At 38.3% G+C, this 16,617-nt stretch overlaps 1 protein-coding gene across 8 annotated transcripts in view; it reads left to right on the forward strand.

Moving 5' to 3' along the window:
• PTPRM (protein tyrosine phosphatase receptor type M) overlaps positions 1-16,617 on the forward strand; it is a 771,793-nt gene that overhangs the window by 514,396 nt on the left and 240,780 nt on the right. For 4 of the 8 annotated variants that reach the window (XM_070629469.1, XM_070629471.1, XM_070629470.1 and 1 more), the window contains exons 12-14: positions 7,420-7,693; positions 8,679-8,715; positions 15,518-15,592. In XM_070629469.1, the coding sequence (XP_070485570.1) occupies positions 7,420-7,693; positions 8,679-8,715; positions 15,518-15,592 (386 nt within the window). The remainder of the gene's footprint in view (positions 1-7,419; positions 7,694-8,678; positions 8,716-15,517; positions 15,593-16,617) is intronic. The other 4 variants (XM_070629472.1, XM_070629475.1, XM_070629474.1 and 1 more) reach the window with 1 other exon arrangement.

Raw genomic sequence — 16,617 nt, forward strand, 5'->3', positions numbered from 1 at the left:
TGATCTTGTACCAGGAGTTATGAAACGTTCGAGCTTGAAAGGACCTTAGTGATCAGTCGATGATGTAGTGCACAGCGGGAGCCAGGTGTCTACGGTATGGCGGCTCCAGTCCGTTCTGTCTCGGCGGCCCCTGTAGCCCCTGCCTCTCTGACGGCAGCGCTCGTGTTTGTCTCACCCGGCCTGTGGCACTGCTAATGTTAGGGGCTGAGAGATTGTAAATTGAATATAACACTAACATACAAGAGTAAAGACATTTAGTGTGGCTTTGATAGTATTTGATTTCTATTTTTATTCAAATTACTGGAACTGTTTAAGAGCACATGCTTTAATAATAGTAGCTGAACTTGAATTATAATTTTTATAGTCATATGTTTATTAGGAAATTGCAATGATTAAATTATGATAAACTTAAGTGAAATAAAATATGCAAAGGAAATATCTTCACTTGTTAAAAGGGGGAGAAATCACTCTTGAAGATGTTCCATCTAGGACTAATTTACTGGAAATTTGGCGCCTCTTGTGAAGATTAATAACAGGTGGCCTTTTACAGCGCTTCTCAGCCTGAGTCTAATTTTCTAGTTGTTCTTTTAACATCCCAACCTCCATAACTGAAGAATTTTCCTTCCTGCCCTTTGTTCACAATGTGGGCCTGTATTTCAGTCCCTATTGCTCACCCAATCTTTCAGCTGTAATTAATATTTTATTATCTCAGATTTTATCACTAACTAGCAGAGGGCAGGGCATCGGACTGCACGTTCAGCCGTGCTTGTGAGAGAGGAACGTGAAATATATTTGTAGTGTCCCACAAATGTTCCACAGCAATTTGTGGCCAATATTACTAGATTAGAGCAGGACAAAGGGAAATTAAAGTTGTTAACATGGAATATTCAGCTCCACAGACCTACTTATGCTGTGCCACGTGTTATCCAGTGCCCGCTTTCTGTGTCAAACTGATTCTAGTCCTCATTTGTGATTTCCTGAACAGGACTGTTAGGTCAGCCCTCTCAGCACCAGTGTTACGTGAGGGACCCTAAGGCATCCGAGTCATGATAACAAACATATTCAACGTTTTGAACTGACCTTTTCCTTTCTAATTTTAAACTGGTGACAGTACTTCTAAAACTTAGTTCGCTTGTACCAGGTTGTTTGGATTACTAGGGTGTCATTTTAGTAAATGCTGACAGTTTTAGGAAAAGGATATGACTGAACAAAGAACAGGAAGAAAATAGATTCTGTGTTGTTGTGTGGCAATAAACCTTAATTATGCATTTATTTTACATGTTCTGCATATAACTTACACTTTCATTTCCTCTCACCCTCCCCAAAAAAATTATCCTCAGGAAGATATTAATATTAGTCTCTATTCTTCTTTTAAACATAGAGTAGATGGTTTTTACCAAAAATTGCAAATCAAGGTAAAAGCCACTATTAGACACCATGAAATGAACACTATTCTACGTCCTCAAGATGATCAGAAGTGCCTACTGTAGGGAGGAGCAAAAGCAACACTGAAAGGGATCATTACTTCTCTCCCTCTCTCCCTGCCTCCCTGCGCCCCATTCTGTTATCCAGTTGGATAACCCTCCAATATTTTATGCTGATAAGAAATAGAATAAGTAGATAAGGAAAATGGACTTACAACTAAGGGTTTAATCTTGAAATGAATTAGGTCAGAAATTTTAAAGTCAGTTTAAATCTGCAGCAGGCTTCCCCTCACAATCTTCAAAGTTAGAAAAGACCAGAAAGACCACATTTGAACTTTCAAGTTTAACAGAGTGCATGAAAGATGTTCAGATGTTCTTTTCTAAGAAATACTTTATCTGCTATTCTATATAAATGCAGATTTCTTATTCTCCTTGTAAAAGTCTTAGAGTTTTGTTGTAGAAAAGTCTAGCATAAATTAAACTTTAAATTAAATTTTATTCCATGAGAAACTTATGATATAGTGATGTCACATTTTTGGCAGGGTCATTTTCACTATGGATTATGCTGTCATATTACAAAAGCCGTAGGAAGATTCTATATTAGTTTAAATTCCAGAATAGTGGTGGAACAAGGCTAGGAGAGGTGCAGCTTTGATAAACAGAGAGCATGAGTAATACATTGAGAGGATAGTAGAGTTTTAACTCGGCTTACTAAGCTAGAAGCTTCTGCTTGGCTTTCTGTCCTTGAGAGTTTGCTTTTTCAATCATCTTTTTAGAAAAACCATTCAAACAGTGAGATTTTCAAAGCCACGTTTGAGATTAAAATTGTGGTTGGAAAGATTTTATAAAATTCATTAGTGAAATGCTATTTGTACAAATAAGAAACATATCCTTCATAAAGTTCTGTCGAAGTACTGTTGAGCTACGTGCCAATAATGTGTTAATTTCCATCAGGGAGACAGCAATGTGTGGCAAGTGGGCAGCAGGCAGGATTTAGCTATTTTTCATTAGCACTTGGACTTTGATAAAGGGGAATAGAAAAGAGCTGCTTGACCTTTCAGTGCTTAAATTATTAAAGAGAAAATAGATTTGAGGTCTGAATGCTTGCAAATCTAATTTGTCTTGTGGAGTAAGGCTGAAAAGACATTTTGGGTTCGAAATTGCTCTAGTCAACTTAGTTCTTCCTTTAATATATCTGAAGATGAGTAGATGGTAGCCATTTAAAAAGTAATATATCTGGAGTAGAGTGTATCATATAACATACCAGCTAGCTAAAATGGAGGCCCACTGAATGATCACTTAACTCTCGAATTTTCATCTAATCCTCATAAAATTGCTGTTTGGAAAATTAATTTTTTCATCCATATTCACTTAGATGGTATTTAAATTACAAAACAAAATTTTCCGTCATTAGGGAATGTCAAATATTGTATTGTTAAAGTTGGGCAGTGCCTGGCACATAGTAGGCACTCAAAAAGTATTTGTTGAGGGGGCTGGCCCCGTGGCTGAGTGGTTAAGTTTGCCCGCTCCGCTGTAGGTGACCCAGTGTTTCGTTGGTTCGAATACTGGGCATGAACATGGCACTGCTCATCAAACCACGCTGAGGCAGCATCCCACATGCCACAACTAGATGGACTCACAACGAAGAATATACAACTATGTACCGGGGGGCTTTGGGGAGAAAAAGGAAAAATAAAAAATTAAAAAAAAAAAAGTATTTGTTGAGTTAATAAAGAGTAAACACACACACACCACAACACGCATACTGGTAACGTTGGGGAAAAGACAGGTGGGAAGTGAGAGATGGTGGGGAGAGGAGGTGGAGAGCACAGAGATGCAACCCTGATTCTCTCAGGGTTCATTACCTAACTGTGGGTTATCCAGGATAAACTTGCAGTCTGACCAGCAGCCTCTTATCACAAACCTTTTTCTTGGAAATTTCCTCCTCTATTAGCTTTAAGTATTCAGGAAATGAATACAACATAAACTTAGTATTAAATTTTACTAAAGCGAGGCATATCTGTGAACACCAGTGTATTTCCTCCCTATTACTACATGTAACGTATATAAATAGAAATTATTTCTGGACTATATTATGCTTTCAAAAATATGTCCTTCATGGCCTCCTTCATTCTAAGCATCATGAGATACAGAAATGACTAAATCATAGCTGCCCTCCTCTAGGAACTTACAAGACTTTTAGCAATACTGATAGGAGGACACAAATGACTGTAAGGCTTTACAGAAAGCATGTTTTTGTGAGTTTGGAGCAGAGCAAGACTATGCCAAAATGAAGGAACAGCGTGTAAGCCCCTGAGAGAGAGTTCATAAGAAGGTCTCAGTTTTTTTTTTGAGGTAGGGTCATCTGCTGAGAGTGACAAAAGATTTCAGTTGGTGAAAATAGCATTCAGATAACAAAGGCAAGTCCAGGCCAGGGTGAAGGAATGGAGGAGGAGATGTTTGTGGTAGGAGAACTCAAGATCTTGGACTTGGGAAGTCCAGGCGTGGCTGTGCTAATCTTCATGTAGTGGAAGCTCCCTCCGGGTTGAGAATGAGTGATCACTGTCCTCGGTGCCACTGGTGACGAGGTTCCTGGGAGGCATCAGGAGTGTGAGAGGACACCAATCAGGTGGTGGCATCACTGTGGAATCCAGGAGAGTGTCCTCCCTGGAAATCATTAATGACACATATACAGGTGGGAGAAGGAATTCAGGTCAAAAGTATAGTTACCATCTGTAGCTCCCTTGATGTGATAAATCAGAAAGAATCTACACACTACTCAAAATAAATTGATGATGGAAAGTAGACTGGGGACTGGTTTTTGGGTAAGTTGCGTTTGCGTGAGCAAGTGAAGATGCCCATGGGGCAGACGTTTCACATGAGTGCCTTAACCAGGACTTTTCAACAGGAAATGCTAGAACTCTCTTGTCTGCTGGTCACGAGACCACATCTGCTACTTAATTAGCTGTGTGCCCCAGACAGAATGAGCGCTTCACCTCTGAACCTGTTTTCTCATCAGTAAAATGGGAAAATTAAACCTACATGTGTAAGCCACCTGGCCTAGCACTTCCTGTATGGAATAATTTCTGCAAATCATTTTTTCTTCATACATATGTTCATTTTTGTCTAGTATACGGGTTTCCCAGAGGCTGTTTTTAAAGTAATATTTTGAAAATCATGTCATATAGCAAATAAATTTGAAAAGCTGACTGATAGAAAGAAGGCAATGTTAAAAATTATTTTATTTAATGGAGAATCCCTTTGCGCAGTTATTCATTATTCCTTTGATTTATCCATTTTTGAGAGTTCTTGTATGATGAATAAAAATTCTGAATAAAAAATATAAAATGCACCTTAGAGATTTATCTGACTCACAGGAAAAATATAAGACCCAAAGGAATTAATTTAAAACCTCGGTTGTTAGCAGAATTCGAATTAGAGCCTAGATCAAGGCGTATGCCACTGTCCCCCACCCCTACAAAAGGCATTTCAAGGAAACAGTCACACCGTCTCACTGCTGTTTGTATTTAATGGCATCCTGGGCTAAACTTCTTCATGGGTCAGCTGTCACCTGTGGTTGTGCTACTTTGACCTTAACCCTTTACTGTTGCTATTCTATGAGCTGATATCATGGTTAATATTTGCTGCATATCCAATTACTTAAACTTGAGCAGCTTAAAACAACCTTTCTATTTTGCTGTGATTTTATGGGTCAGCAAAGGCTTTGGCTGGGCAGTTCCTGCTTGGGGACTCTCAAAGGTGCTGTCATCTGAAGGCTCAGCTGTGTGACCTTCCAAGAGGGCTCACACACATGCCTGTCAGGGATGCTGACTATTGGCTGGGAGCTCTTAAGGACTGTGGAGCAGAGCACCTGAACATGGCCTCTCCAGCATGGCAGGTTCAGGGTCACTTACATGGTGGCTAGCTTCTTCTCCAGAACTAGCTTCCCTGGGGAACCAAGCAGAAGATATATGGCCTTCTCTTACCTAAGCCTTGGGAGTTACACAGTGTCCCTCTATTAGATTCTGTTGATCGCATGCAAGTCATTAAAGTTGGCCAACCCCATTCTTTTTTTTTTTAAGATTGGCCCCTGAGCTAACAACTGTTGCCAATCTTTTTCTTTTCTCCCCAAATCCCCCCAGTATATAGATGTATATTATAGTTGTGGGTCTTTCCAGTTGTGGTACATGGGACGCTGCCTCAACGTGGCCTGATGAGCCGTGCCATGTCCGCACCCAGGATCCGAAACAGAGAAACCCTGGGCCACCATAGCAGAGTGCATGAACTTAACCACTTGGCCACGTGGCCGGCCCCAGCCAACTCCATTCTTGATGGGAGAAGTGTCAAAGAATATGTAGATATATTTTTAAATGGCCACATCTGACTGTAGATGTAAGAAGTTAGGGAGAAGGGGGTAAGAAATTAAAGTCCCCTTCACCTCTTCCTTGTCCTCTCTATAGGAAGATTCTTCCTAAATACTTCTTTTCATGTTGGATCCATCATGCAGTGAGGATTCTACCAGTGGAGTTGGTGGAGCATCTCACGTGACCAATAGAAAGTCTCTATGTTAGGAAGTAAGAGTCGTATTTCTTTTCTGTTTTTTTTTTTTTAAGTTTACATCCCTGCTCAGAAATCGCTGTAAACCTGCTAGACTGCCTGTCCACTGAGCAATCATCTTGATGTTCTACGACAATTGATTTTTATTTAGGCAGAATCACAAACTGAACAGTGGCTGTGTTGCATGACTGTAATAGAATGTGCTAAGTGGTTGTACTACCAGAAATGGTGATTTCACACCGAGTGGCAATTTAGTGTTCATATGGACAAGAGCCCAAAGAGGGAGGGCCCTCTCCAGGCCTTCCCGGGGTAAGTGGGGGTGGGCGGCACCTCTCTTCTGTTCTTTTTCCTCAGCATTAATGAGTACCCATACTGAGCAACTGTAGGATTACAGCATTATTCCGGGGAGTCATGGCACTTTTCTGATACAGTGGGCAAAAGATACATCTCCTTTCCAGAAGGATTTTCAATCTAATCTAGATTCAGTTTTTCAAAGCTGTTGTGAGTTAGTTTTTCTCAGCATTAGAAACTTTTTTCCCCCTGACAAAACTGCACAAATGTTTATCATTCTAGTACATGTATATATCTTAATTAGAAAATGTCCATCCCTTCAAAGTGTCTCCCCTTCTTCTAAGGTTACTTCAAAATTCAAAGACATCGGAAGGGGTGGGAAGGGAAAGGTGGGTAGGTGCTGGGATATCCACTCCTCCGTGGGGACCTGGATCCTTGCAGGCATCTTTGGAGGATGCTCATTCCCGTCTTAGCCTCATGTATAATTCAGGTAGCCCCGTTCATGATTTACTCTTAGAAACCCCTTGTAACTCCAAGGCCTTGGCTTTTGAAATTCCAATTCCTTTTCTCTGCTTTTCTTATGTCATCTCTTCCCACTGATTGAATATTGTGAAGGACAAAGGAGTATAAGAAAATATGAGAAGTTAAATCTTAGTTAACATGAATCATTTCACATGGTGTTTTGTGACTTGTTACAACTTGACATGCATTCATACAGATGTCATTGAAGGAAATAATACGTTGCCTTTTTTAACAAACTTACAGTTAACATAATTTCATTTATTAGGTAAAATGAGTGAATTATCTACAAACTCACCTTCACTTACATGTGAGAAAAACATTATTTTAGTGTCCTGCTCATATAAACAGAGATTGTTATATAAATTTTTAAAAATTATGCTGAATTTTGTTTCCCTCAATAAATGATATTCTTTGGGGTGAGAAGTACTGTGAAAGAACATTGAGCACTCCCCTCTCTTTCGTTGAGCAAGTGTTGAATGCCTGTCCATTATGTACTAAGCACTTATTATTGACTATAGTCAGTATATTCTTTATTTTGGATATCCTGTGGATTCGTGCATTTGAAGATAAAGAGGATCAGGTCACTTATCATAAAATATCACTGATGATGCTCTTTTTTTCCTAGTGTCTACCAAATAGTTGTCGAGGAAGAACGTCCTCGAAGAACTAAAAAGACAACAGAAATCTTAAAGTGCTACCCAGTGCCAATTCACTTCCAGAATGCTTCGATACTGAACTCCCAGTACTACTTTGCAGCCGAGTTCCCAGCCAACAGCCTCCAAGCTGCTCAGCCTTTTACTATTGGTGATAATAAGACATACAATGGATACTGGAACACGCCCCTTCTCCCCCATAAGAGCTACAGGATTTATTTCCAAGCTGCTAGTAGAGCCAATGGGGTAAGTTTTAGAGATGGCTGCTTACTTAGGCTATTGCGAGTTATTAATGTGAACACAGATTAAATAGGATAGAAGAAATAAATTCATCTTCTTTGTATTTTTACTTGGAAAAAATGTGTTTTTTTCTCTTTTTAAAATTATTTTCATCTAGAGAAATTTATGGAAAGAAAGGAATATATTTATATTTGTTTGGGTAGGGAAAGTATATTGTCAACTGTTTTTGTTTTCAATTTTCATTTATTACCAAAAGTTGGCTAGTAATTCTGCTTAGCTTACTATTTTACGGGAAGATAGTATAGCTACACCACATACATTCAGCTCATTTAAAATTTTGTGAGATTCACAACATCTGTCTTTTCCGCATATTCTGTCCCATTTCTTTGGTTCCACAGACTTTATGCTTCCCAAAGCTGTGACTAAATTAGGTATCTTTTTTTTTTTTCTAAGAGAAAACAGCTTAAGAAAGATGAGACAGAAACAAAATAAAACTATCAAGTCGTTTCTGAATTTTTTTCCCTTTCCTTGTTCAGACCAATCCAGAACTCTGATGAGATATTAACGTTTCCTCAGAAAGAAGGGCAAGTTTTCCAGACGCCACGGTATACCACAGCAAGGGTCAAGGGTCTCGAAGTCATCGCTGACTTGACTTTTGCCAGGGAAAGGGGGAAGACTGGGCTGCAGACTTCTTTTCAGTAGTTTGCACAGGAGCAAGTGAGGGTCTGGAGAAGGAGGCTGTGGGCAACCAGGCAGAGAGATTTTATGTTTAGCTTCTAGCTCATCGTCTGCTGCAGAAACGGCCCCCACCCCCAGCACTGAAGTCGGAAAATGTATCTAAGTGTGGTTCAAGGAGTAATCATTGTGAGATTAACACCACACCTGGAATAATGACATCTTCCCTTATCAGTTTAAATAAAAGTGCAGATATCTTTACTTGTTTTAAATAAAACATGAATAGTGATTTTTTTCCCCTCTTTATTTGACACAGGAAACCAAAATAGACTGTGTCCGAGTAGCCACAAAAGGTAGGTTGAAATCGTGCGATGCTCTCCTAGTTTATGTCCTTTAAAATGTTATGTGATATTTCAAAACTTCTTGAAACGTTAACTTTATTAGAATAAGTCTGTGTATGTGTGTGTGCATGTATGTATGTATTAGGATCTTATGGCAGCTAACACTGACTGACTGTATTTCATGTAGATACTTTTTAAAATAAAAAGTCATATTGTTGTGTTCCAAGAAGTTTTCAATGGTTATCTTTTTTTTTTTTTTTTTTTTGGTGAGGAAGATGGGCACTGAGCTAACATCTGTTGCCAATCCTCCTCTTTTTGCTTGAGGAAGATTGTCCCTGAGCTAACATCTGTGCCAGTCTTCCTCTGTTTTGTGTGTGGGACGCTGCCACAGCATGGCTTGATGAGCAGTGTGTAGGTGCATGCCCAGGATCCAAACCTGTGAACCCCAGGCCGCCGAAGTAGAGTGCACGAGCTTAACCACTACACCACTGGGCCAGCCCCTGGTTATCTTTTTTAAAATAAAATCAATGTTTATATGATCTCAGTAAATGTGTTTTAAACCATAGTAGCATATGTACTAGCACTCTATCTAGTGAATCTTCATATGCAAAGTGGTCAGACATTCCCTGGTCTCTTTCAGCAGTGCTCAGTTGTAGGAGCTCTGCAGAGTGGAGTCCACAGGGGTGTTTTTCACTGATGATGTGTGTCTCTTTGAACCCAGTAACCAGGTGTTGTTAGTGGAAGTTCTGTTTCCCAGGCCTGGTTAAAATCCTAAGATGGGATCAAGGATGAGATGTAGAAGTGACGAGGGCAAACCAACGTCAGCTCGCCACACAGTGCCTCCTAATGGAGAAAGTGCAGTGTGTGTGTTCGCGAGCTGTCCTGTCATCTTGTCAGCTTTGCAGTGTGCTTTCACCCATCACATGTGGAAGAGTAGGAGAAAATGCTTTGAGAAATGTAAAACGCTACATTAATGAGGCATTATAAATTAACACTCTAGTTAGATACAGTCTTTCAGCAGACCATCAGAGAACCATGGGTACAAGGAGGAAGTTCTGTGTGATTTAATTTCGACATGATGGCGAGAAGCTGCTGCGTCTGCAGCACCAGATTTAATGACGTGATAGTTAGTCACTTGATGAGTTCTGTTGGATGAAAATATCTTCCTGTTCAACTTTCAGACAACATAGTTTGAATATGTCATGGACACCCACCTGCATTTTCAAAATCCTCATTGAAGTCTTATTTCATGAAGATACGTGACCCTCTCATTCAGTTCGCCTGAAAACATTTCCTAGTTCCATGTTGTGTGCCAGGCATTGTGTGAGGTGCTCACCTCATTTGTATTTTCTTTATCCTCGTGGGCTCATAGTTCTATTTCCAATAATCTACTTATATTGATTTTAAAACACTCAATTCTTTATATCCTCTTGTACCTGATTAAGTGCCTTTATTTATAGGAATAAATAATACATGAAATTACAGATATTGATGTGTTTTATAAACTGTAATACCGTGTTAACTATTAACCATTACAGTACTCTGAGGCCCTCGAATGAGATGTCAGGGTTCTTGGATCTCCAGATCATCGCCCACGCTCACATGGCTGTATGGAATTCTGCTTACCCTTGAGGTCTCAAAGAGTAAATCCAGTTCCAGAGTGCCTAATTTATAATGCCTTATGTTTAACATCACAGCTGAAAGTTTTAAAATCGCGTTCATACACAGGTTTTCATTTATTTCTTCAACATTACTGTGAGAAAGGAGACAGGTATTGCTATTTTTATTTTTAAGATGAAGAAAATGCATATTTTTGGAGATGAATTGACTTGCCAAGGTCACTTAGCTAATGACCTTCGGGTAGAGGCTTGGTCCCCAGTGTTCAGACTCCCACCCCAGTGTCTCATTGCTTTGCGCCCAGCAGAGCCTCTGGCCAGTTACAGTATTGTGTTGTATAAGTAGCTGCCCTCCTCTTTATTGGACCTGAGTCACTGCTCCATTTACTCTGAAAACAATGAAATATCTGTCATCACATTCATTTGCATAGTTAAATAATTATATAAATAACACACTAGTAAATATGGAAATCTGACGTTTGCTGTTTCCACAATAGATTGAATTAGATGGTGATTTGGATCATTTTCTTTCATCAGCTAGATTTAATCGATATTGTAATTTGTTTTTCAATTCACCAAAGGATGATTAGGCAATCAGATGACCTGATTGACTAAATATTCCCCACTCATATTTTCTGAGTCATTTGCAAACATTTACACAGCAAGAGACTCTATCCAAATAACCTCTTTTGGGGAAAGAGGAAAACAAATTTTAATATTCATTACATAACATTGTCATTTCTATTCATGAGCTCGTAGTACTGGAAGAAACCTTGGAAGATATTCTCCCTCCAGGCGAGACTACACTGTTCGTTACTATTTTATTTTATTAATTTTTACATGTATAGACTCAGCAACCTTCCTGGACTGCACAGTCTAATGTTTCACCACCTTTATAATCAGATAAATTTTCCTTATTCATACTAAGAATTCTTTTTGCAGTGTAGGAAGCCATTGCATCTTGACTACTTAGTCAAAACAGAGAAACAGGCAGGTCTAACAGCTTTTTTGGTACCATATAGTAAAGATGTTTGAAATTTAAAAGAGTTCAAACATCCTGGCTGTTGTTTGCCACATATTGCTGACAGTGCAGTGGCTTCATTGAATCTTCAGGTACTAAACCTCTTTCGTAAGCAGTGTTTTGAATTTACAGGGATTTCAATGTTCTCATGAAACAACTGTTGACAAGTATCTTTATAGAGAAAGTGTGAAGGTAGATTTTTTTTCACAAAAAACTAATTTGAATTTCAAGTATGTGTATGTCTCTTAAGGATATATTTCATACTATTTATAAATTTAATCTTGTGATTATTTTAATCATATTCCAAGAGTATATTTTTTGACACTAATTAGCTCAAATATAAAGCCTGACAAAAATTAGACACAGGAGAAAACTTAAGGTGTGTTACTACATATCTCCATATGTGGGGAATGGCCTCTATTCTTATGTATCCTCCTTTAATTTATACATCCCAATTCCTCACTGGTGTGTGTGACTGTATTTTGATTGTTTACTATAGGCAAACTCATCACAGAATATCCTCTCTCTTGAATTAAAAGATAAAAACACCATACAATGAGAGAATGTATATGGAGTTTGAATGTTACCCTCCCAATTCATAGGATTCTTTTAAATCTGTGTGGTGGAATGAAATAGAATAGCTTTTAGCTAGTCTTAGATTCTCCTAATTTTTATTTTGATTTTCAATCACATTCACATTTTTATAGCTGGATTCTTTTCAAGACCACTTGGCCCAACTGAGTTTTAGCAATTAGTGTATGTGTTTTCTTTAACTTTTACTTACCTTTTGGCTGCCTATGGTAACTAGTAGGGTTGAAAATCTTTTTATGCTAGTTTTGGAAGACTTGTTGATGATCAATTCTGAACTGACAAGGATACGTTTAAAAATTGAAATCTGTCGTTAGTGAATTAGACTTCTTGTATTAAATGAGATATATTCATTCTAATTGATACAAAAAACTGTAATTTTGCATCAGTCTTCCATAATATATCTTCCATAATATGATGCCAGCCATGTTCTTCTTGACAATATAGCCATTTAAGAGCATTCTCATTATACATATATTTTAAAAGTTATTTGAGTGCCTACTATATATGTTAGGCATAGTGTCATCTGTGAGACTTCCAAGTGCAGATACATAAATACGCCACCTTTCAAATTTTGAGGATTTTGAGTTCATAAAAGTTTCGGCATTTTTTTGTTTGTTTGTTTCTCTGTTTTTAGTGTCTAGGGGTGAGGTCATAGTGTTAACTTGTTCCTTTCCTTGCTGTGATTTAGCTAACAGCAGTGTAGCTAGAAATCAAAGCAAAAATTGTAGAGAACTCGTGCTAAAGTCTTTCCAAAAGTATCATAGAAGTCAGATCATAAACCATAAACAAAAAGAAAACAAATCATTATTCTTATGTCATATTTTAAGGTGAATTTTCTGTGCAAAACTGCTTCACTGTTTTTAAAGTCGAGTATTTGATTTAACCCACCTTTGTTCTGGAGTGTGGGTGTGCGTTGCTGGAAGACCTTCAGGAAACTGAAGGATCTCCATTGTTCTGATATGGTTTCTAAATATATGCATAAATTTGAATGTTTCTTTTTTTAATCACTAGGCTCTTTGAGAAGTTTCTCTAGACTGTTTTTCTGTTCACTGTTTTGTTCAAAGAAATATCATCCTTTCTAGGCCATAATGCTACAGAATGAAAGTACACTGATAAAAGAACTGAAATGAATGCCTGTTGAGATGTAAAGCTAATTAAGATTCCTTTTAATTGCTCATATTAAATACAGAGAAAAATTATATTGTAAGACCACTCATATTTGCTAATCTGCTATCATTTAGCTGTGAATTTAGAATAGGAAGATAAATATGATATACATTTGTCAATCACCATTTTATAGAGAAAATGTTTTCTTTTCTTGATCTGAAATAGTCTTTACAATGTGCATCATTAGTACAGTAAGGCCCCTGAGAAGTTCCGGAGGAAAAGAAACCTGTTTAACTTTGCTCAACCCTATGCTTCCGAAATTTCTTTGACCCCAACTCATTTTTCAAGGAACACCAGTCACATAAAACACAGTTCGGTAAATACCGGCTCATCAGATTCCAGAAGATCCCGCCACATACACATGAAGTGCACTTGGGAAGTCGGATACAGTGGATGTGTTTTTACTCTTCCATGCACACCTTTTTACCTAAAGGAGGCCCTACGTTTATCAGCACCAGATACTATCTGCAAAGTATATGACTGGAATTCTCACTTTATTTTACCAAATTTAGCAATATTCTCATTTATAATACATTCTCATTGCTATTTTAAGACAGAGGGCAGCAACTTTTTATGTAAAGGGCAGATGGTAAATATTTCAGGCTTCGTGAGCCATATGGTCTCTGTCACAACTACTCAGCTCTGCAGTGCTGCACAAGAGCAGCCGTCAGCGAGGCGTAAACAAATAGGCGTGACTGTGTTGCAGTAAAATTGTATTGGCAGAAGCAGGCTGTAGGCCGGCTGACCCCTACTTTAAGGTAATTTGTAACATCGAGTTTTCTCCTTGTAACTAAAAATAATAGTCACAAATGAACTCTTTACAAGGCAGAGCGTAGAGATGGTATAAAAATCCTTCCTGGTATCTGTAACGTACTTTTTCCAGATCGCAGTTTGCCTTCCTTTTAGTTGTGACTACATGGCTGCCCCACATAACTATTTTCAAATACCTTTTTGTTCATATTGTTTACCTTTTTCTGCATTGGATAGATGCTGCTCTGTTTTTGTATAAGACCATACAATTTTTCTCAAAAGTAGCGTAGGTCAGATTTTCCTGTAAGTAATGAAAACCCACACAGGAATGTTGGTTGAACAACAGTAGTCTCTGACCCAGCAAATGTTCTATGTATCAACTTGGAATTGGTACCAAGTTTGTAATGAGTCTTAGAAATAACATTTTACTGTTTACAATTTGTCATATCAGTATGCAAAATTGAATACTGTGTTATTTCAAGGAAGTTATCTTCGTAATACCTTGGGGGTTCTCCATTCTCTGACCAAACTGTAAGTTTATTCATCTCACTTAGCAAGACTAGAGTGTTTTCGTTAATAATGCGTAAAAGACGATTATACCACTTTTAAACCCAATTGCTGCAGTTGTCTAGTTAGAAGGAGCAGCACTGTTTGAACGGTGCAGAGGGATATTTCAAAATATTATGCAGCAGCAGTTTTGGGTTTAATTGTCTGCAGATGGTAGATGATCTATTTTCCTTACTCACTGCCACATTTCTAATAGCACCCAGGCTGTTCCATGTAAATTAGTAATCTTTCATGTAAGCCTGTCCTTAATTTTCCAGTATTTTTTCTTTGCATCATTTTCCAGTTGTATCATGTTAGACCTGATGTTTTAATTTTTAATTTTTTTTCAATATCTGTGTGTCATAAATGTTAACCATTTAAACCCAACTGCTGAGCTGTGCAGGCAAACCAAGAAGCCCACCTGGTCCGCTTCAGGAATCTTAATCATTTCTTTAGTCACATGTTAACCATGACAACTACAGCAAAGGCAGGGATTGACTTTTTATTTTTTTAACCAATGCTTTGAGGTGCATTTTTTCATTCCCTTAATGTGACAAAATAAGGTTCCTGAATGGAAATGCTCTACATGAAATTTATTTATCGTAGAAATTTCTCTACATAAAAATGTTTTTAGTGAAAGAGGATAATATTCTTCACAAAGGTGATTTTAGCAAGAAGAGAAAACATTGTGACTTAAGCAGTAGAATTTTAAGTAACCTAATAAATTTTAAAAGCCTAAAGATTGGATCATCAGCATTAACAATGAATCTTTATATGCTACACTCAGTAGCAGTTGGAAACTATTCAGTCTAGAGCCTTTATTTAGGACTGACGTTTTTGTTTTTACTTTTTTCTTCATCGATCTATTCGGAATCTCAGCCAATGCTTGCCAGTGTGTCATAGTTAGAAATCTCACTGCCTGACTAAAGCTCGTGTAAGGGAAAAGAATTTGGAAAATTCAACACTTTGCTATGTTTTTTTCTTTTTCCTTCTCTTTTTGTTGTTGTTGGAACAAAGTTGAGACAATGTGATAAACTGATGGAGATGCTCCTTGCTAGCCTAGCTTCAGTCTGGCTTTTTCTTCCCTCATGCATGCTGACCTGGGAATCTTCCTTTGCCATAGCTGCGATAATCCTGACTCAGCTTACAACACCTTACATTCGCATCGCCCCTGCCGCAGGCGACGACCAGCTCACAGGTCAGATGTTCAAGTATAGATGAGTCATCTTGCCCATTTCCTGCTCATTTTTTCAGCTTTGTTTCCCCTCTACATTTCCTCCTTTGCTTAAGGCTTGTTTACAATGTTTCAGACTCTTGGTCCAGACCTGTGCCCGCATTAAATCGAGTGATGTGCTTGGCCTCTTCTCTGTGCACATTTATATCCATGCATTAAGCACAACTCCACTGCATGTTTTCATCATGTGTGTCGATTGTATGTTCCTTTCTCGCCTAATGTTATATAGAAATGAAATTTGCTGGACTTGCAGTAGCACTGACCTCAAGCAGGATTTCAAACATAATACCTAAATATGTGTTCTCAGTTATCCAAATTAAGCTAAAAAAGCTGTTGTGATATGAGGACGAGAGAGGTTTATTTTTTTACCTTATAGGGTCTTGTTTGCACACACACTTAGCAATACACAATCTTGCCTGCCAGTGTTAGGAAATGAAGCTACCCAAAGGTGTTTGGGGTAACGCTGTTCAGATAGCTTTTCATGTACCTACAACAGGAGCAGAGCTGACTGCACTCCTCATAGATCCTTGTTTCAAAGCAGGGTGTTTATATACGGGACAGGCCCATCTGCAAGTCAATACATTGAATAATTTAGGGATGTTTTTAAAATATTGACTGGTTTAGAGTCAGGGAGTTGAACTGTGTGCTACTTTATAGTAAGAGGAATTAGCTTGTTCATTTGTACCGCCTCCAAAGGTATGTGGATATCTGTATAAACTCAAATAGGAAAACAGTCCAGTAAATTACTCTAGACCCAAGGTGAGTGGTTAGAGAATGCCAGAAGACAAACTTTTGTCCTACAATAAAAGCAAGCCATTGTCAAGATTTCTGACATAATTGCTTAGGCAGGACTCAAATCCTGGTTTCAGAGTCATCATCGATGGGATACTGTAGCTTGCTGCATTATAGCCAGCATAGCTAGCCACGTAGCACAGGCATGATGAAAGCCGAGTAAGAAACACGCAAGCGCTTTCCACAGAAGCTGTGCT

The sequence above is a fragment of the Equus przewalskii genome, chromosome 7 (genome assembly GCF_037783145.1).
Source record: "Equus przewalskii isolate Varuska chromosome 7, EquPr2, whole genome shotgun sequence".
Taxonomy (NCBI): Eukaryota; Metazoa; Chordata; class Mammalia; order Perissodactyla; family Equidae; genus Equus; species Equus przewalskii.